General features: G+C 31.2%; 1 protein-coding gene across 2 annotated transcripts in view; it reads left to right on the top strand.

Annotated features, from left to right (window-relative positions):
* Positions 1 to 24228, top strand: part of LOC139773242 (uncharacterized) — a 60932-nt gene that overhangs the window by 15863 nt on the left and 20841 nt on the right. For both annotated transcript variants that reach the window (XM_071707542.1, XM_071707541.1), the window contains one exon: positions 9215 to 12655. In XM_071707542.1, the coding sequence (XP_071563643.1) occupies positions 10593 to 12655 (2063 nt within the window). In that variant the 5' untranslated portion in view covers positions 9215 to 10592. The remainder of the gene's footprint in view (positions 1 to 9214; positions 12656 to 24228) is intronic.

The following is a 24228-nucleotide window of genomic DNA, read 5'->3' as shown; positions in this document are numbered from 1 at the left end:
AAGAATAAATAATAAATCTAAATTTATTATTTAATAGCATATCAATAAAATTAATAATTTATTTTACAATTTTTGTGACATTCCGAGAATTGCAATATTCTTTATTTGTTACGTTTCTTAACTCTGTTCATATAAATTTACTTTTTCCTCTTTTATTTTTAATTTTTTTGCTCGCATGATTTCTTGCATTTCTTTGCTCTTATTAACGATAGAAAATCTGACGAGTCGTGTAGAATCCGAAAATAAAAAGAAATTAATAAATCCCGAAACAAATTAATTATAGCATGTATGCAAAAAACTTCCAAAAATTTCTACAGTTAGCGATTAAAAATAACATATTATAAATATTATAACTTCAAAATTCATTGTTGTTTATTACTTCGTAGCAAAATTTTTTTTGCGATTGGAATTTCTTGAGCAGAACAAAAGAACCACTTCCGTTATATAACTAGAAATTAAAGTTCTCAATAGTGTAATATCGAGCTTATTTATTTGCACAACGCAATTTAATTATATCAATATTCTTTTGCATGTTTTTATTGATATTTTTTCTATGTCGATACAAATTTTTAATTCACAGAAAGATTGCACGATAAAAATTCAATTATGAAATTTTTCAAGCAATTTTTCTGCACTACCAGTTTATTTGTTTTCTATTCCTGTTTATAAAAACAAATTATTTCTATTGTTACTATTTTTATATATTGATTCCTTTTTATTAATGCAAGTTCTTTTCGAATAATTGGTCGCAAAACATTAATTGTAATTGTGTAATAATCCTTTGCTTTTCACTTTGTTCAACTGTCTATTTTCTTTGAGAGTTCGAAAGTATTATTAAAGAAAGGAAAAGAGAGAGAAAGAGAGAGAGAGATGTGACTAATTTTATTAAAAGTATTTGGAATTTAAGTCAAATGCTGTTTTGCTACTCACACAACGACATTTCAATGAAACCGCCATAGGCACTCTTATAGGATTAATATGTACATTTTCACATTTAGCCTTTCGCCTTTCCTCCTTCAACGCAAAACCAAAGATAAATCCTAATCCCTTTCTATCCTTTGCCCCGTGGCATACGTGAAGCAAGTATTGCGAGATATCCTTTGTCGCGTTTTATTTTTCTTTCTTTACCATGAAAAGCAAAACTTGCAAAATGCACATTCCGATTTGAGATTAACATAGGGGAGATGAGGGAGAGTTGGCACCGCGGGGGAGAGTTGGGACAGAGTTTTTTCTTTGTAACAGTTGGTAGTGTACTTTTGACTACATCTGATGACCAAAATACACCTGATGATCTTCAATGTGAGATGTAAGAAAACTTTGTTAATTACATTATTGTAAAGAACTCAGTTAATTCAAAGTAAGTAAAATCATTTTTTACTTTTGAAAGTAATTATCTATCTATTTAATGTTCTTGATATCTCTTTTGATGAAGAAGAATCTTATTCAACACTTTCTAATATGTAGTTCTTAAGCTTTGCAATACAACAAATATCTGACTTTAATCTTTAACCTAAAAGAGTTTTGACAACCGTTTTAATTTAAAGAAGACAATGAGAGAGAGTTGGGACGTTATTAGTTCCAGCTATTTTATTTATTTAGTTAAAAAAATAAATACAATAAAAATCATAGCACAATTATTTCTATTATTTTATCCCAAGTCTCCTCCGGTATAAGAGAGAGTTAGAACAAAATTAGTTTTTATTAGATTCTTATTTATTAACAAAGTTCTATAATATTCAAAAAATATATATAATTACTTCTGAATACAATAAGAAATAAATCCCACTTGTTGTCGTTATAAAATTTTGAAAAACAAAAGCTACAAAAAGTAAAGTGTCAAAATTGTCCCAACTGTCACTCATCTTCCCTATATCTACATATATTAAAAATACAAAATTCAAGCGATTATTTTTTGTTATAAGGAGGTTTTTTTAACTGTGCCACAATATTGAATTTCTAAAACTTTCCAGAACGAAAACAAACTTTAAAAAATAATATAATCAAATTCTAAAAAGTAAGCAACTTTTACTTAAAAAAAATTTTTCTTTCTAAAATTATACAATTAAAAGTTTGGGTCATGAAAATTAATTATTTGTATAACATCGCTTGATTTGTAAACTAAGAATTTCAAATATTATTTATTTTGAGCGTTGTAGAATTAAGAAACATTCTGCACATTCTATAAATATAAATTTATTATATTACTCAAATAATATGATTATATTAATTATAATATTATAACATTTAATATTCTTTCAAGTCGTAAAACTATTTTTGTGTGCCGTATAAGATTATACCAATTGTAATCGGTTGCGTCGTGACTGACTAACACGCGCGTCTTAACATGCATCTTGAACGCTCAGCGACCCGGCACGAGGCCTGGCCTCTTGCATAATCCGCGCGATGCACACACGTGTTCGCGCATAAGAACGCATTATCCATCCAGCCGTATGCGCGCACACCGGCTGCATCTAGTCTTCGCCGTTGTGCATCTCGAGGACGTGCGTTCGCGAAGACGATTTCACTGGCGCGCAACAATGCTTTGCACCGTCGATTTCGTTTCGCGTTTCTGCAAGAAACGCGGCGTTTCGATTACTTTGACTGTAATAAATGATATTATATATCAAAGTAATTTTTTTTATGCGTGAATTAATATTAATATATTATAAACTAAATTAATATTTTTTAATATTTTATTAGAATGCACAAATTAATAAATGGATTGAATTACATAATATAGACAAGAAAAGAAAGAAATCATCGTGTAGAAATTTTACACAATGCAAAATCAATTATAACTCATTTTTAAAAACAGAATACCTTTAAAGATACAAATATATAAATAAGATATATGGACAAGGTATATGGACAAGTTAGATGGAATATAAACAATAAGTATGAAATTATACGACCGTGTAAGATATACAATCAAACAAGGGAAAACGCCGTAATCGGTCAGGACTGAATCTTGCTTGTCCGAATAATATATATTAATTTTAGAGTGACTTTTTACGTACAATTCTTTGGCCCTTGGCAGACCACGCGTTACTTCCGGACATAACGCAGTCTCAACCAAAGCCAGAACGATACAGTCACACGATTAAATTGATATCAATTTAATCATATTAAAACATACACAAGAAATTCGGATTAAACGATATGATATATCTATATATATATATACATATACATATAGGATAGGATACTGAGATGGAATATATTTATAATACAATAATAATCAAATAATAATAATAATAATATTTATTTCATTTTTTTAAAGCTTGTTTTATTCTTAAGATGCGAATAAGAAACGTAGTTAGAAATAAATATAGCCTAACGTCTTCACGGGAATCTCGGGGCCTTGGGGCCCCGCCGGTCTCTTATAGGAAGGCCTCTATTATAGGAAAATCAGTGAGCGTAAATATTGAATGTCGTTTCGCTGTGACTTGTCTTGCGAAAAGATTCAGCCGACAGGTTTCACGGAAGAAAGCGATAACTGGCTGGAAACCGAAGCAAAAGCAGGCGACTGCAAGAACGTGCAAACGCATTTCTACTTCCTTCATCCCTTCTCCCGATTTCCTCGTTTCTCTCGCTCTCAACTTTGAAAAAATTAGCGTGATTGGCGAAACGTGTTTCCAAAAAATAACGATTTGCACTTTCACTAACACGAATTTAACTATCGATACGATTAATTCGTCTGGTTTAGTAGAAACTAGTTGGTTGAAATGCTTTCACAAGTCATAGATTTGACATTCTTTTTATTCAGATATATGATCTGATATTTAAATAATGTGTTCAGTTTTTTACTATATCTGTTAGCCAACTAAAATCCCTTTCTCTTTCTCTTTCGTTCTCTATCTTTTTAAAAATTTTCTACAAATTAATATATTCTAAGTTAATATTTTTAAAAATTAATATTTTATTTTAATTTTAGAAAGTATATTTAACGAATATTAGACTTCATGATCCCAAGTGCATATTATAATCCTTAAACAAGGATCTTTTGTTCGACGCAATCAAATGGTGTTAACGAAGACTACTGTACTGGCTCTAAATTGCAGGTTTATTGCAATTTTCGCTCTCTGGGAGATAACGCTTTCGCTCTTACACGGTTACGGCGTCGACGTGTGTAGTTGTTGTGTATGCGAGAATGGATATAAATTCCAATCGTCTTAATCCTTTCCTCTTCACTTCCCTTCTTTACTTCCCTGCTTTATTCTAATTCTGTGACCATTATAATAAGCATATGATAAGAAATTTTGACGTATAATTAACGCTTGGCAAAATTCTTTCGTACAAACTAGTCGTATCTTATTTTTTATTTATTCTTTTTATTGTTGACACCTTTACATAATTTTTTCTCTTACTTAGTTATCTTTTTGGATATATCTCGATTGTGGCGCTTTATAGACAAATCAGTTGATTTGCACGTAGAATTTCGGCAATTTCATAGAACGATAGATTATTTAATAAATTGAAAAACACAATTTGTCGAAGCAATTTTGTCTTAAATCTAAGTTTTCAGAAATTATGAACTTGATGCTATAGAATGTTTATAATAAAAACAATCACAAATAATAATAAATATATTGTTAATAATGAGTATCTAGTATTATTAGCAGATATCTTTTATTTCTTTCTTTCACGTAAAGTCGACATTTCGTTTTCTTAAACACCAATAATCTTCTTTATAGCATAAAATGGCACGTGCCACTGGCAAGCTCGTTATGCCCGTTGCAAATTGCATTCAGAGGTTTCCACTTTTTGCTTGCGAAACAAATTCCATGTGAGATTCAATAAACGTGAGAGAGTCTAGCTGAGGATTCGAGGGAGAAGACAGAGGGAGAGGGAAAGGAATTTCGCGAAGTTGGCATATAATCGAGTTCCTCTTAAAAACCACTTCTTTTAGTGCCTCTGTTTCTATTTTATTCTCTCTCTTTCGACGCGGAAAATTCGCGCATTAAATATATTGTGCATTACATGCATTTGTGAATTTATGCATGTCTTATATTATATGCAAATTGGTTCATTTATTTTTATCAAATATTTTCATTATTTTGAAAAATATAACGAAATGCCTACGGGATTGTTCAGTTCAAAAGCACATATTTTATGATAAGTGAGATATTTTTCCAAGGTTATTTTTTTCTAGATTTCAAGATTATTAATACTTTTTTTTACATCAGATGATGTATTTTCTTTTATATAGTACTCTGTAGCTAACAATACAATCACCACATTGTAGCAAAAAATATCTAAACTGATATGACTTTTGTATGGGGCTTTGAATAAAAAAATTCACATTTACAATTGTAACGTTTGTTTTTTTCCAAAGAATAAAAATATTTCATCATCCCGTGTTATTGAGGAATATCTCATTCAAAGATCATATTAACTTAGGTCACTAAATTCATCATAATGCTGACTGTAACATTTTATGAAAGAAGATAAGTTATACATATAATGAAAAACACGATGATCTTAATATTTAGAAAAAGAAATGATCTTAAGGAGGATGTATTACCGATAATACGTAGTCTCTTGAACTGAATAATCTCCTCACATCTTCTGTTCTATTCTTAAAAAGAATGGAACAGAAGATGTGAGGAGATTATTCAGTTCAAGAGACTACGTATTATCGGTAATACATCCTCCTTAAGATCATTTCTTTTTCTATGGAGATATTTCTGGTGATAAAGATAAATAGATTATGTCTTGTATATATTTATATAACATTACGGTCTCTTTTTATTTCTATAAGTTTTATTATATTTAACGCAATATTGTATAAAACATAAGATATTTTTATGTATGTTATATCTAAACATTTTCATGTTATTCGCTGAGAACTAATTTCTCTTTTTTTTTTAACTGTGAAACGATCTTTTTTAACAGTATAATAAAAATTAAAAATTTAATATTACATTACAAATTTTAACTTGTTAAAATCTACATTATGAAAGATATGATATATCACTTTGTAATAATTAAATTGTAAAACGAATGTATATGAAAAATGAATGTATAATCAGAAATAATATAATTTATATAACTCATATCTATATTCAGAGATGTATGAATAACATGCAAAATAAAAGTGTCTCCATTTCCGGCAAGATTCGCGCTGACTATTGCACTTTCGAAACCTTATCGTGCGGAAAATAAACGTATGATAAAATGCAAAAATATTGTCGCGATCTGCAGTGACGTAAGCTAAGACAAAGTGCAGAAATAGGTCGTGAGTGATTCGTGCATCATCGGAATATCGTGATATTGGAAAACATGAGTCTATTAAAAATAAAATAAGAAAAAATTGAAATTTTTAATTAAACTCTCATCATTTATTTATAGCTTATTCGTGATTTTATATTTGGAATAGTCAAATTTTTTTATATAGAAAAACGTATCGAGTAAATCACTGCAAAATATTTTTGATACTAAATTCTATTTAATTTACATAATAATAACTTGTTTCTTGTATTTATATTTTGGTGATTGTACATTCTTGTGCATTTATTCTTCTTGATAGAGGCAAAAACAATTTTAAAGCGTTTTAAAAAAAAATGAGATTGAGCTTGAAACAATCTTAAATCTTTCGGTTTAAAGGTAAAATCTTTTTATGTAAAAATATTATATGTCCCTGTCATTTAACTCCAAAAAATGATTATTTTTGTCTGGATAGTATTCTCTTAGTTGCGAAGATATCTAGCTTAGGGATTAAAAACGAGACTGTACAATAAATATATAATAAACAGAACCGTATTATTTACAACTTTAAGAGGTAAAAGGGTGAAAACTGATAATCGCGGAAATGCACGCGCGACCTCGAGATTTCGTCTCGGAGCATAGCGACTGTAGAGATATTGAATTATGCAGCTGCTTCGATACAACGCTCTTTTTCCCTTATTTATATATCGTATGTGCATGTTGTATATGTAACACACACATACGCGCGCGCGTGCAAAAGCATGTACATGTATATATAATAGCTTGCACCGTCGCCTTTATGACGCGACTTCGCGATAACTGTAATGGCCACTCTCGCAACGCGCAGCCCCATTACCGTCACTCTATTTCACAGTTGATATCCACCCGCTTTCACCCTTCTCTTAAAGAGCGCACCTTGACCCGGCAACACAAAACCCCCTCGCGGACGATAAAAAGCCATAATGTGCTATTTTTGTGTGCGAATCCTTTTATCACTGTACTTTTAGTCTCCTCGAGGAGACATCGATGCCAATTAGAGTGGATATTGTAATATACATGCAATCAGGGATCAAGATTTGCAAAATTATACTGAGATGAAAAAACAAAATTATAATAATTAATTAAAAATCATAAGGTTTCCCGTTAAAGTAATACAAAAGGATTGCTTGAGCTGAACGTGATTAAGCAAAAATGAAAATAAAATTGTCATAAATATGTTAAAAAATTTATTAATATAATAAATCTTATTTATATAAATATTATCCACAAAGATGCACGATGATTTTTAGTAAAACGACATTGTGAGATCGTCGAAAATGATGGGATCGTTCTAGAAAATAGCTAGTCATCTTTAAATCGGTAATATTTATCGATGCGATTGGCGATCTTTGGACGACCGTTTCGCCGGAATCTGCGATCTGAACAGGTACTTACATCGTGTAATGCAAGCCGAGGTCTCGCTGTAAAAGTCGATGTAAAAGCCGGCCGGTTGTTGCATCGGAATTGAAGGTGCCATTGAAATTCTGCGTGTCCCGCGATTCCGATATAATAAAGATACCATATATACTTATATACGACCATTGATGTTCCTCCGCGCGCGGGAAGAAAAGTGCTCGCGGGATTCGTAAAACCATTCTCCCGCATTCGCCTATATGGAAGACGTGATCGCGTTTTCGAAATAACACACGATCCCTCGGTGGTATTTGCGGTTTTCCGGCCCTTTTGCCTCTCATTAACGTTCGCTAATTAATTAGCAATTAGGAGAATTGGAATTCCACTGACAAATGCGAGAACGCGCGACCCAATGTTATCAGTATTATCAAATAAAATGTTTAAATCTCGGACTTGTTATATTATTCATTTTATTAATGCATATATAATAATAGCATTTATCTACAAAATACTGTAGAAATAGTGTTTACCTATAAAAACGATTAAATAATCCTATGTCATAAAATAAAATAATTATAAAAATTACGGTACGATAATTAATACAACTATCACTCTTTCTTTGCAAAAATAACATGTTAGATATAGCTAGATGATTCAGATGATTCAGATGATTCAGATGACATATGATTGTACCACTCTAAATAAACAGGAAAAAACAAGTGATACAGCATGGTTATACGTCACGCTATGCCATTTGCATATTCGATTTTGTGCACACACTATAGTGCAATATAAATATCAAAATATGGCACGTGTACAATATATATGACAGTAACGACAGAATGATATAAAAGCGGCGGATGCCGCTGCGCGCTGTCGTAAAAATAACGCTGGCCGGTCTCATTATCGGCTTGAATTACATGCCACGCATCACATAATACACCACGACGATGCGTCGCAATGCAACGCAACGCAATGCATTGGCAAGCGTAATCGTAATATAAAAAAATTTTAGTTACACCACAAATCTTTTCTTTTTCTTTTTGATAAAAAATTTTATATAGAATGCCTCACATAGAGTGTTACAAGGTTTATCTAAAACTATTAAAGATATATAAGTGATGAAATTCTGTTTGCCAGATTTTACGGTTTGTTGAGGCCTTTTAAATGATATTGTCTTAATCCTTCCTGAAAAAGAACAAAGGAGGCAATTTAAAATTTTTTAATGAAATAGTTTAAATACATTTCGTTAAATGTGCAACATTTACTTAAAATATTTTGCATAATTAAAGAGATTTTGACATTCAAAATGTTCTATTTTGTTACAACTTTGAACAATTTGACGATAAGTTGTAAAAAAATTTTGTCATGTACTTCATTTTAATGTACTTATACTACAGCTGATATATTGAAAAGTTTTATCTCATTCAGAAGCTTATATTTTTAATCTTAAATGTTAAAACTGACATGATAGAGCATTACTCAATTTAAAATCGTATTGAATATTAAAGACTTATAAGAAAATAATCATTTTTAGGTTTTTTTTGTCGAACTACGTATTAATTTTTATATAATTTTCCATATAGTAATGGTATTTTTCTCTTCTTTGTTTCAGGCGATGCGACGGTGAGAACGCAGAGTGTCGCGGTGTCACGCACTTTTCTCGAGATTCAGTTAATTCCTTAATCGACTGTTTAATTATTTATATAATAAGTGATATAGTTCTTCGGCATATTTTCGTGAGTGCTTAAAGCACGGTAAAAGTGCCTCGAGTGATCTGTTTTTAAAAATCTGTGCGTGCAAAACGCCGGCGACGCGTCGCAACGTCGGATCATCCCGAGGGATCATCTCGAGCTCTGGCCGACGGGAGATGTTTCGAAAGTGCAAGTTGCAGCAACGAGATAGCAACTGCCGGCCGCCCGATATACACAGATAGCGCATACGATTGTGGAGAGTCGCACGAAAGATTTAGATCGAAATTGAAATTCGAAGGATCTAGATCGAAAAGTGGAAGATTTAAGTCTGAAAATGAGAACAATGACGGCGAGGTGTCAGAGAACTTTAGAAAGAGCGTAATAGACGGATCCTTTGAATTGTCGAACGTGATCGACGATCAGTTAAGAGAAAATCATGTCGGGAGATTTCGGAGAGCGGAGAGTTTCTTGAAGAGAGTGTTAAGGGAAAATGTAGGCGAGAGATGCGACAGATTGCTGAGGACTATTAAAGAAGGTCAATCGTTGTTGAAGAAAAATACCCAGCGGAATCCAAGTTTGAGGAGGGATGTGCGGGAAGATTCTTTGTTATCGAGGAAAAATATTCTAGAGAAAACATTATTGGACAATACAAACGATCAGCAGAATTTAATATTGGAAAAGGAAGAAGATATAAGAAGTAATTTAAAGGAAAATATTAAGGAGACTCCATTGTTTCTAAAAAAGAATGCTCAAAGGAAAACTAATAGAAATCGTCAGAGTCCAGCAGTGGTGAAGGACATACAGGAGAGTCCACGATTGCTGAAGAAAGATATTAAGGATAGTCCATTATTGGTAAAAAAGAATATTCAAAAAGAAGAATTATTAGCCAAAAAAGAAGAACTAGCCACAACACACGATCAAGAGAATGCAACATTAGTGAAAAGAGATAATTATAACAGTTCTTTATTGAAGAAAGAAAGGACCAATAAAGACGTTAATAAAAGTATTCTGTTGCCAAAGAAGAATGTTGAAGAGTATTCGACGAAGACAGATCTTGATAAACAATTGACCCAAAAAGGCATTGAAAAAGATTTCTCGTCATCGAAGAAGACTAAAGCTAATGAGATCTTCCAATTGACTACAAAAAGCATTGGAGAAACTAAATTATTTTTAAAGAAGGACGTTCAAGAGGGAGATTCGCTGACAAGAAGGAATGCTGAAAAGAGTCCACATTTAATACATAAAAATGTGGATGACAATTTGCTATTAACAAGAAGGAATTCTTCGATTGATCCACTAATGCAATTGACGAAAAAAGATATTCAAAAGAACTTAGAATTGTCGAAAAGCATCTTTGAAGAAAACGTATGCTTAGTAGAGAAAGATTTTGAGAAAAGTTCACAGGCAACAGACAAAAGTTCCTTGTTGTCACGAAAATACATTCCTAATGATCCACAATTACGATTAACGGAAAGAATCGTCCAAGATGATTCTTTATTAACGAAGGATCTTATTACTTTAGCTGAGAAAGAGAAAGACATTCCTGTAGTTTCACAATTAATAGATAGGGACATTCGAGAAAATTTTTCGTTGACGAAAGATCCTTATTCTCCCGCTAGGAAAGTCATTTTTTCAGCTAAGCAAGACTTTTTACCGGAAAAAGAGAAAGACATTCCTGAAGAAAATGTATTATCGCAATTAACGAAAAACATTGTCCAGAATAGTTTACCTTTGACAAAAAAGCTGTGTTCTCCAAATAAAGAAGATATTACTTCAGAGAAGGAAGATAAGCAACTGACGAGCACCCAGGACAAACCTTCAACGAAAAAGAACACATGTTTAACTGTTGATAATCAAGCAGCATTCATATCTTCTTCAAGACTTAAACAAGTTAGAAGTGATTCAATAAATCGCTCTTATCAATCATCTATCATTCACAGACGCTATCTTTCGAAAGACGCTCAGCAAGCTATTCAAAGGTCTGAGAAGAAAGTGCGAAAAGGAAGTAATAGTGTCTGTAAAGTGAAGCGATCGCCTCCGCCGGAGGAGGATTGGTCGGGTCAAGAGTCAACGGGATCCGATAACAGCGGGTCAGCCGATAAATACGATTCGGTCGTGACATGTAAACTTATGGTTTCAAATCGCTATGCGGAACGTCAGTCGATCGCGAAACCACTCGAAGAGCATATTGAGATCTTCAAGATTTCACCTTGTTCCGAACAGCTAATAGACAGCTCCGAAAAAGTTTCATTAGCCGACTCCATCGCAGGGTCCGTTGAAAGTGTGTCAGAATGTCCGAATTTTGATAAAGATTCTAAGAAGAACCCGAAGAATTCAGTAACCAAAGAGTTTGATGAAAGCTTGAAATGTCGAATCATCAAAGTGCAGGAGCCCGAAGAAACGTTAAGGGAACCAATCATTAAGATAAAAGATTCTGGAGAAACCTCGACGATACCTCAAGATACCGAAGTAGATATTAATAAGTTGCTTACCTGGAAGATAATTGATAATTTTGAAGCTCCATATCATCAACAATTAATTCAAAGAGATTCACAAAACTCCTTTAATCTTATAAATTACGAATTTCATAATCCTGCAGATCCACGATTGCCATTAATAGTACATTCTAAAGAAGATCTCGAAAAAAGGAACATCTTGAAAAACCCACTTAATAAGATAAAAAACCCCGAAAAAGTTACAAAAAATTCATCCACCAAGAAATACACTAACAATACGTCCACGTCGAAGATAGTCGGTAATCTTGAAGCTTTAAATAACCAACGATTGATCCAGAAATCCTTCGTTGTTATAGATCAATTGGATAAATCGGAGTTACCATTCATTGAGCGGAAATTAGTGAAAAGTGAGAAGAGACAAAGATCAATCGGCAAGAGACCTAATAAAAGTCCCAAAATGAGGCTAAACGTCAAGCCTATCCGCATTCGCGACAAATTTGTGCTATTTCTGAGCGCGCTCGCCATCGTGTTCACGTTGCTGCTGGTGGTGGATTTGCAGATGGACCTGGGCTACAGTGGCCATCATTTGAGTCCCAGCCATGCGCGAGTCCGTATCGGCGATTCACCGGACGCCGATACCGTCTACAATAATTTCCGTCGGAGGTTTCTTCAACGAGGTAACGGCAGTCGCGAACAGGCTAATAGCGACGTAACGCCCACCATTGAAAAATCTAAGAAAAGCGAGGTAACGCCGTCGACCATGAGGAAACACGACGATTTCACGGACTTGGTGGACTTGGTGGTGAACGGGTATGGGGTAAACGTTGACGAAGGAGTGGCAAGAATTAGCGGAGAGGACCGGGACTATAATCCGACGATTGGAGAACTGAGAAAGATGACATTAAAGTAAGTAACAAAATTGGTGAAATTGAACAAATATCCTTATTGAATATCATATGACAAATATTATAAAAATGCTAACAGTCGTAAAAAAGAGATTTTATAAATTACCTATATTTTGTGAAAAATGCGTATAAGAAACACATATTACATTATGTCTTTACCTTCATGTTTTTTTAGATATTTTTTTTTATTTTTAACTGTTGATTTAATTATACGTATAGATTTTTAATTTTCTAAATTTATAATAAAATTCTCTCCACTATTGTAAGATTTAAACTTATTAATCTCGTCTGTCAATTCGGATCTTTGTCTATTTATATGATTTGTCCAAAGTATAATTTTTAATAAATTCTTTGTAATCTTCTCTTCTTCGATGTGAGTGACGCTTTAGGCGTTGCGGGATGCGAGTCGGCGGCGCATGCACGAGTGCGTTTGCCGTTTGCAAACGTAATTATACCGATGACAGTCGAAACGAACATACGTAATCTCGGCGTGCGTGTATGTATCTGTTTACGTGTACGCACACACGTACATCGGAAATGTTGTTGGTACAGGTGCGCGATGTTCCATGGCACCTTCGTGGAACGATGGAATTACGTTTCGTTATAATCGCGTGGTAGAGAACGCATATAAAGGTTGTTGTTGGGTCTATTCGATCCCACATCATTGTTCTACCCGGAATAATTCTCACTTCGTTATTTCAACAATACTTTTGGAGACATTACCGTCGGAAAAGTAGACCAATAGAAAGACTCCGGTTTATCAAATTTTCATGACTCTTCCTTTGATAAATACTTTTTTTTATCTTTAGATAGATTTCCTAAGTGCTCCAAATTCTATTCTTAGTACTGAAATCTAAACTTAAGAATTTCTTTATAAAGTTCAAAGACTTCTCTTATTAATGCTGTTATATATTTCGTGAGATGTGAAGGTCGCTTCAGTGCATTATGAACGTGATTATACAGCGATGGCGGAAGCGCAATGATTGCAGTTACGATGGCGCCCTATTTCCGTGATAACACGTAATTATCAAAGACTGCACACAGAATTGCGTATCTGTATCTGATAAAACTTAAACAAAATGCGAAACTAATTGAACTGATTAAACAAAAATGCTATGAGATCTTTCTAGTTCTAGTCAATAGGTACCGCGCAAGAATTTGTATTTCACTTTTGTTACGTTACTTTTCTCGAGTTAAACTTCAGATTGAAATAGTTAACACAATGTATTTTTTGAATAATCTGAGAGAAGCAGATTTTGTTATATTAGAATCTTAAATTAAAGATGTTATGGAAGTTATAGAAAATCGATGTTTTGCTGACAAAAATTTATAGAAAAATATATTATTAAAATTAAGATTGATACAAATAAAATAGAACATTTTGTACATTCCTCTTTCTTAAGCGCAAATTAAAATTTTGTTTAGATAAAATCCGCTTAAAATTAAATATAATTATAATATGCGAAATATAGAAAACTGTAATATTATTTAATATTTGCATCAATATTTTCGCTGCAGAATCAATTTCCGGCTATTCTGAAGGAATGGAAGTTATTACATTTTCTTCTATTTTTTATGTAAAATTCATTATTGTATTACGCACGAGAAACCATAAAGCGCATTAGATCATGGTGAATTACGGAGAGAAATGCGTCATCAGCATGTGTCCATTCATCGTATGTTACGTTAGCGTTTCTCGTCATCTCGTGTCACCTTGCGGCTAATTCTCGGAATGCTGCTTGCATTAAATAATGATAATACATTTCAAAAATTAAACGCAGACATTAATTCTACATATTTGTAATGCAACGTATAATTAAATTATAAGTTAATTAATATTTAAATCATCATTAAATTTGTCAACTTCATTAACATTTGTCAACTTTAATATGTCCATTTGTTTATTTGTTCATCGATCTGTTGACTGTCGCTGTTTGTAAATCCACACTATAATTGACCATCTAATTAATTAATTATTAACAATTAGTTATGTTGTCGCTAATGTTGTCAAATTAAAAGAACATCATAAACCTATTAAAAAAAAATTTGTATATACACACACTAACAAAGTGTTATTACACATACATTAACGTGACATAATTTTATTACAAAAATATGATTCTGCTTTTAAGAAATGCTTGCAACTTTTGAAAAAATTTTTGAGAAATATGAAAGACAATAGTGGATATAATAATTATACAATCTATTCTGTTTTCTCTCAAAAATTATTTAAAAATTATTAATGTAAAAATGACATGTTGAATGTAATAGCCTGATAAAATAACGCCTTTAGATTTATCCGCGCTATACTTTAACACTGTAGAAAATATGCTGTTGCTTCTCATAGCTTTGAAATTTCTTCAAAAGGCCGTTTTGTCAGAAGAGAAGGAAGAGATAGCATAAAAGCGAGATGCATCTCAAATATTTGAGGCAAAAAGGATGGATAAGGACGGAAGAAGGCTATGTCGCCGATTTAGGATGTCTGGAAAGAACAAATGGAAAAAAATTCCCACGCTTTCTCGGGAATTGACGTTGTGGGATCGGAAATGATCTCGATCTCAATCGAAGGAAACAATACTGATCCAAAATGAGAAGAGTGCATACTCTATCGAATCGCTACCATCTTGTCGACTTAACAATTTAGGAGATAATTACAACCGATTGAAATGTGAAAGTTGTCTTTAATCTTAAAGATTCCGAGATAAAATTCTATTTGTAAAGGTCTGATTCTTTATTAGAGTTATTATAGATCTTATAATCTTATTAAAACCGTCATTGCAAATTTTATTTTATTTTTATTTACTAAGTAATACTTATAAAATTACAAGATAAAATAAGATAAATAAATTTTTAATTTCTATATTTTCCTTTATCATCGCGATTATTTTGCTTCGGTTTGCTTTATTTAACATTACATAGGCATAGATATACACGCACGCACGCACGCACGCATGCACGCACGTACACACACGCACAAAAATTTAATTGTTACGAAGATGACTATAACGATTGTTACATATCATGTTGTTCAGCACAGTCATATTTTTCGCTGTAATGCAATTTACATGCGTCATTATTATATTAATCTTGAAAATAAAACGTATTAAATATTAAATATACGTGTACCAGAATATTAAAAATTAGAATTATTATAACTAACTTACGATTCTTAAAATTCTTAAGATTCTTCTTTAATTTGATTTTATAGAATTAAAAATAACTTCCTATCGCGTATTCACGTTTCACAGTCGATCGATCATATTTCTAACGAGCATTGTGATCGTAAAATAAAAAGAAAAAATATGTTGTATACTATATTTGTGCTAGAAACATAAATTGCTAATTTTTTAATATAGGAAAAAAGAAAACAAAATATGAATCGAAAATGATTGAATCATAAAACCTTGTCAGTTGTTTAATTTCTCACCAACGAATTCTATTAATCCTTATCGCGCGATTTCATTCAGTAACAATCAGAAACCAACGTAAAATCGCTGAATCAAGAAAGAAATACATTTTACGCATGTTATGCAGTGCTATGAAAAATGATTGTAACGATCTTTGGGACAATCATGAATTTTTCGATAAATATAAATTTTATTAGAATCTAATTGTTTTATATTATAGACATTTTTGTGACATTAGAATTTTTCAGATAAGTATAGCTAATTTTATATTAGAATCACTCTTTTTATATTAATATTACAGTTTTTCTTTAATAGACTAAAACGAAATAATAAAGACAAATTAAATAAAACAAAACTAAAATAAATAGCCAGCGGAAAAGACAGCCACGTATTTTGCAGCTTCTGCAACTTTTTTGTAGCTAAAATAAACACACTAAAAACATAAAAAATACATACATATATGTATACACATGCACATGTGAAATGTATAACGTTGGGGTCGATCGTCCATTAGAAATACAGTTATGTAATTGCTGCACGCAAGGATAAACTGGATTATCGTATCCGCGAAACTGGATATACCAGTTGCATATCGTGACCAATATCCTATATAAAGCAATAAAATTTAAAAATTTATTGTATTATGAATAAAATTAGCGAGTAAAGAAATTTGTGATTTTATCTTCCAGAACGCATCAACTTTCTATACTTTAAATTGTTCTCTCTCAAAATTAATTTGCCTTTCAATTAAAACATAATTTTATTATACATTTTTATTCTATTATATATTTATTATAAGAGTGACATAAAAAATATAAAAAATTTTTACTAATATATTTATTTAATTATCTATTTAGTAAGTGAATGTGAAGCATTATATATATGCTTATTAGAATACATTTTAAAGTTTGACATATAGTATGTACAGAGTAATTCTTGTAACTGGGCCGAGAGTTATAGCTCTTTTCTAAGTAAAAATAGAAAAAATGAAGGAAAAAATTTATCACTATTTATTATTAATATAATCTACCATTCTATAATTCTATTTTTTCGAACAATATTGATGCACTTGTAACCGCACTTTCTTAAATGGAACCATATAAAGTTTCTCTTTCTCTTCGCGTAAATCGATTCTTTCCATTATCCTACGTAGAAAAGTATTAGAGTAAGATAATAGGAAGATCAATATTATGCCAGACATTATACATTTTATGTCCTTATTATTATATATATATAATATGTAACTATAAATATAATACATAATATATAAATATATAACAAAAATATATAAGAAGCATTTTTATAAAGCAAATTGCAATGTCACAAAAGACATTTATATCAAAAATAAATAAATGTATATAAATTAATAAAAATAATTAATAACTTTTTTACGTACATAAAATATTAATAGAAATAATTGATAATTTATCTCTTGCAAAACATGTTTTCAAATATAAAAATATGTTGATATTATTATTAAATGGAATTGTTTATAACTGTACACTTTTATGTTTGGAAAGGATTATCGTTTTATTATTTTAATGTTAATTATATTTAAGATTTCACAGTAAAAGACACGCTCGTTATTGGAATTAAATGTTCGTTCGACGACGTCGTAAACAAGTGTACCGCTTCTTATCGTAGCTTATCAAATAAGAATGATAAAAATAACCGATCCACGATAGACGAGGGAAATATCAAGAATATTTCACGTTTATCAAAATATCTTTGATTACTATCTCATTTATTTTGTTCTATTATTATTTATTATATCCACATATATAATGATTTAATAAATAAACCGAAAATTTTATAGATAAAATTTAAGTTCAATTCTACAGTATTCTGTACTATTCTGCGGTATTCTTTTTTTAGATCCATTATCTTCGATAATTCATACTTTCTTATGTCACGTTTACACAGTCGTTTGCATAGCAGAAGCAAAATTAACTAGATTAGAATGCCGTAGACGGCTAACAGAATCTATAGGCCTATAGATCGTCTATAGATCCGTCGGATTCTCGCTCGGTTAGTTTCGGTTTATACACAATGAGCCGAAATTAGGTCAATAGCAGTCTCTCTGTCTCGTCAGTTTCCGGCAAACAGTACTGCCTATTCTCGAACCCGCTTGCCTGTCCAAATTGTCATATGTGATCGGGATTGAAGCAAAGAGAAACATGGGAAATTGATTTTGCTTCTACTAATATTGAGAAACTGTAGCTTAAAATATAAAAAAGATGTAAAGCAGATATGAATTTTAGATTTCAGAAATTGAGCTGAATTTTACACTTAATAATCTGAGTTTTCATAATTTTATTTTTTATTTGCAATAATAATTCAATATGATATAATAATATATGATAATTATTTTTAATATATACGATGAGTATACATATATGTATTGAATTGATGGTACCACCGAAGAGAGAATAAGCATAACATATTCTTTTCAATAAAACAATTTGTTGTTGAAAATATTACATGTAAAATATTAAGATTACTTTTATATGTGTTTTGAACAGGATATTTACATATTTTTTTGCATGTATTTTGATGGTCGCTGAAGAGATAAACTTGATGACGTACGACGCAAAATCCTTCGAAATTCGTTGATGAAAGCATTAAACGTATTGAAAAATCGATATTATATGAAATATTTCTTAATTCATATTAAAATGTGTCAGAATACAATATAAAATGCCTGTTAAAATGTTTACTTTTCCATTATCTTACCTTAATATTTTTATAAGTAGAATAATAAGGAGAATCGATGTAAAAAAAATATTTAGAAGAGTTTTATCTCAAAAAAGTAAGATTTATTCGCTGCTTCTCTTCCTGTGGAAGGCCTGACAATAATACCCTATGTATTGCATTAAAGACTCTAGTGGAATTAAATTCAGTAAAAATAATTGTTATTGCTAATATTTCGTGAAAATAGCTTGCAACATTTTATGATGCCTACGAAGTAATGTGTGTATGCGCGCGTAACATGCAATTTGCAACATATATGAGCATATTTTTTTTAAAAGTAACCGCGTATTATAGTTGTTTTTTTTATCCACCAATTGATTTATCTCATTATTCTGTGCATGAAAGCATTAAAGCAAGATCATGAAGAAAAGGAATATTTTACAAAATGATTATTATGTCAAAATATATTACAATAAAGTATAAAGATATCTCGTAAACTATTAATTTTTTGGTAAGCTTATCTTTATACTTTCATATATGCATCAATGGCTATAGGAAAATTGTATGATTTTATTTTTTAATATCAATAATATTTTACAAATTTCAAAAATCGGATGGTGCAAAAAATTTGCATATCTCGTACTTTTTTCTCAAAGTTACGATACTTTTTTGTCTGAGAAAGTTTTTCACAAAATTTACTTTTCCGAACGTATTTAACTGATTTGTTTATAATAATTTTCACCGTAGATACACACCCCGGGCGGACACACGCGCACGCATACAGTTTTCAAATTCTTTCTTTCTTTTCTATTGTACATATAATATCTCATTTATGTACATATATCAGAATAACGGGTTAGATCATATTGAAGGGGACAAAAGGGGGGGGGAGGGAAGATGAGGAAAGAGGAACCGTGGACCGGATGGTTCCGCTCTGGAAAATGCAGCGACGCATTTCTCTCCCGGGGAAAAGCCATTTTCTCGGCTCTCGTGCTGTGCCGCCTGTTTACCCCGCCAGCTCATCTATAATTTCTATCCTCGCTTGTTTACGGTGCGTCGTCTTGCAACAGCGCCGTGATGCGTCAAATCCGCATTTTTATTTCCAATCGACTTAATGAGATATTGAGAAAAAATTCGAAATCTGTGGTCACTGATTTTTCGCGCACTAGTTAGTCTCTATGTACGTTAAATTGCAAATTGAATTATTATTTTTATATATGCTTTTAAAAGTTAAGCTGTAATAATTGAATTTTTTTAATATCAAATGACGCAAAAGATTAATTCGTGAAAGTAGTTTTATATTGTCAGTATCAATAAATGAGAATGTCATCTTTTTTCAAGAATCTTTGATACAAAAACTGATATTTTTAAACAAAATCAATACTATTATAAGTATCACCTTTAAAATGAGTTAAGAAATATTTTTTACATTGTTTGTAATAATTTTTATATAACAATTTAACTCTCTTTTTAAAATCTTCCATTATTTGATATCACCGTAAAAATGATCACGTTCGCGGCCAGCCAATTCAATAATATTCTTCCGTCGAGAATTTTCATTCCTTGACTGAAAGCATGTTATATCATCTGTTGAAAATAACCACGTTCACAACAAATTCGTTTGATATTGTGTCAATATTAATAAACACTCAACATCAAAGTGTTTGATTGATATGAGAGAAACCGCGAAACAGAGAGCGCGATAATCACTATTTAATTTTTTTCTGCAAGAATCTGCCTCGCGATAAAAATTCAATTAAACGAAATAGAGCAACGAGGACGACGTTGCGTTATTGTTACGCAAAACAATGACTTATTCCCCTGACGACGGGGTCACGGCCTCGTGTACCCTCTCTGATAGCGCGGACTATGGTTGTTACACGACAACGTTTACACGTTGTAACCCTAAGGGAAATGCATGCTAACATTTCCCTTGCAACACTTCGTGTTGCGGCATGGTCGATATTACAAGCGAAACTTGTCCCAAAGACGGCTGCCACACTTTTCACCCGAGATATCAAAAAATTAAAGCAATTAACTCTTTTAGCAACTTAATTAATTTGTTGATAGATTTATGAGAATTTTGATCTTGTATTATAGCGATGTGTTTAAGTAATTCCCAACAAAACATATATAATCAGAACGCATTCAGTAATATGTTTCTTAAAATAAGAAATTGTTTTGATAATTTTATTTCCATGAAATGTAATAAACTTAAAGCTAAAGGTATGAAAATAAAAAACGTGTTTTTAACTTTATATTTTAGTTGTTAAATTTTGTATAGTAATTTCTATTTTTCTTATGCGTCCGTCAGCACAGCTTTTTATAAGTAAGAAGTTTATATTTTATTTTATGAATTTCTTTTTATTCTTAAAGAAAGTTGTAAAATATTATTATATAAATTTCTCTTAAAAATTTACAAATAAACTTGAAACAAACAAACAAAAATTGTAAAACATGCTTTTATATAATAATTTGATAAAAATTATATTATTTAAATTATTGAAAGTTTTAGATAAAACTGCAAGGAAAAAATTACATAAAAGATTGAACAGGTAAAGATAAAAAAATGATAATACTACGTTTTAAATAAACGGACATATACGTATAAAAGGAAAAGGCTATGTAGGTATTATATCTTTTACCTATTATCTTTACCTATCTACAGTTGATCTATTTTTAATAATCCCCCATATATAAGTTCATACCGTTTAAATACTAAAGTACGTTAACAATTTAAATGTTTTGAATTACAACAACGCTTTTTCACCTGAATTCACCTGCTTGCGAGACGACCGAGTTGGTCACTGAATTATTTCTCTAAGAATTGCCAGCTCTCCTTTCACGCGTGCGCTCGTGTGTGTGTGTGTATTTGTATCTGCATCCGTGCATCTGTATAGAAAGGGTTAGGGAACGGGTTTGCAATTGCATTCATTTTCAGATTTATCATATGCTCTTATCATCAGTAGCATACAGCTCAGATTTTATAGAGATAAAATCTTTTTCTTTTTATTTTAAATTTATAATTTATGCGTAACATTAATTTTTTTTTAATAAAACATTTATATATATATGTTTAATTTATAATATACATATATATTATATTATATTATATTGTACTTATTTATTATATTTCTCATATTGAATTCTTATTATATCTTATTGTATATATGTAGTTATTATTATCGTTATTATCATTAATATTTTAATTAAGAGTTTTATGGTTTATTAACGGTGCATACTATCATAGTGTGTTATGAGCCATTGATAATGATGTAAGTTATATGCGGTACACAATAATTGAAATGGTTGATAAAGTCGGTCAACGTTAATCGTGGTTGACTAAATACTCTTTCACAATTTACATTCCAGAGCAGATAGAAATGTAATCTAGAAAAGAATAAGATATAATCAAATAAAGAATAATTAATTGAAATACTTAAAATGGAATAATTATGAACTTATTATGTCCAAAAATTCTATTTTTAATAACTGTAAAAACTCATTGCGTATAGATAAACAAAGCTAGTCAAGTCTAGTATACGAAAAAAAATTATAATATATATTTCATAAAATAATAATTTTGTATTAAAAACTAATATAAATTGTAAATTGTATTATAAATAAATATTATTCTAAAAATATTATATGAATGTGTCTTTGAATTTATAATACAATCGGAAAGAGGTAATTTCTCATAAAAAATAAATAACGTATTATATATTTAACATAATAATATAAAAATAAATAATGATATAAAAATATAGAATAAATTTAATTAACATACATTTTAATTTATTATAATTTATTTGAAGATCGATAAAATTTATTATAATTATATGAAGCTTATTTTCAAGATAAATTTTACTATCTTGAAGAAACGAATTGAGATGCATCGTGAAATTTTGGGGGGTTTGGTACAGCGAGGGCACAGATCTTGCAAATCGAGGAAGTGACATATCTGAATCCGCGATTTGCCATTGATATCCTCTCAGAATTGATATTCTCTCCAGTGGCGTTGTGGTGATATTTCCTTCCTCCGTTGCGAGATCACGTGAGAAAGTGCATTCGTATGCATTATGCATCACAGCAGCGGACGAACGGACGTTACTTGAGAATCTCTCGACGTGGACCGCGTTATTTCCCGGTAAACTATATTGCATTATTCGACAGAAAATTATATGAAATCTCATTGTTTTTCGGAAAATTGTATAAGGTATTCGAAAACAAATTATAATATTATAAACTCGATTATACAAATGTTATAATTGAAATTGAAGATTTTACATAATTATGTTGAAAGCATAGAATTTACATTAAAAAATATGGATTATTATTATATACATATATAAATACCTTATACATTATAAAACTATCATGTTAATTTTATAATTTACTATATGAAATAATTTTATTTCACTCATAATTATATATTCTTTAATATAAATATCTTTCTTGATATTAATTAAAAGGTTGACGATGTTTAATTATTGATTTATTAAGAATTTTCGATTCAAAGATCGCCGAATTATTGATTTATATTTGTATTAACGAATTATGCTACAGAGATACGATATACAATCTCGCTCGCTTTCGTTCTCAATATGCACGCGATCGCTAATGCAATTTCACGGACGCGTACGTACATGTGCAATAACGAAGGCTTAGGTCAGCCTTTCATGTGCGCTGGCTGCGACTGATTACGTCTTGTCCACACACGATTCGCATTAATTCAGTTTGCCGCTTATATTTTTGCATACGTTCCATCCCTCTCGAATTTCCGTTTCTGATTGCATTTTCGATTTTGATGCGAGTTTCGGATGCAGAAACGAAAAGCAAGTGGAGAAAATTGTTATTTTCTCATTATCATCTAATCATTAAATTATTAAATTTGTTCAATTCCATAACAGTTATTAATTTTTTTATTATAAAGGACGACTTTAAGGTTCCGGAGGCTTCTCGTGGGTTTAGGAAAACCGGAAGCCAGGGATCTAAATATCTACGAATCCAATAATACTATCAGTAGAAACCTCTCGTTTCTGAGCTAATTTCGGGATCGCTACGCGTTATACATGAGAACCAGGCTTAAGACTTAGTCTCGACGGAGTTTCCGACATCGACATCGAGAAAGGAATAGGGTGGCGGGTGAAAAGGGGGGAGAGGAAGAAGTCGCGGATTAGTTTCGCTCGCACGTGTGTTCGCTGAGAACTCAATCTAGAGATTCGGTTTGCAGTTCGAGAGACAGGATGACGTTGCGACGACGACATCTTCGTCGACGGCGACGTCCCTTGCACGAGAGAGAGAGAGAGAGAGAGAGAGAGAGAGAGAGAGAGAGAGAGAGAGAGAAAGAGAGAATTGTCTAATCATGAAATCCTTAATTAGCCGTCGCATTTGTTTGCAACTTTGGAAGCTTAAAAAACCTCAGATTTGATCATTTATTGGTCATAGGAAGATGATAATTAATAAATAAATCTAT

This window comes from Temnothorax nylanderi, unplaced genomic scaffold (genome assembly GCF_030848795.1).
Source record: "Temnothorax nylanderi isolate EJ_2023f unplaced genomic scaffold, tnyl_v1.0 TNYL_tig0059_pilon, whole genome shotgun sequence".
Taxonomy (NCBI): Eukaryota; Metazoa; Arthropoda; class Insecta; order Hymenoptera; family Formicidae; genus Temnothorax; species Temnothorax nylanderi.
This window is presented reverse-complemented; position numbering and strand designations above follow the sequence as displayed.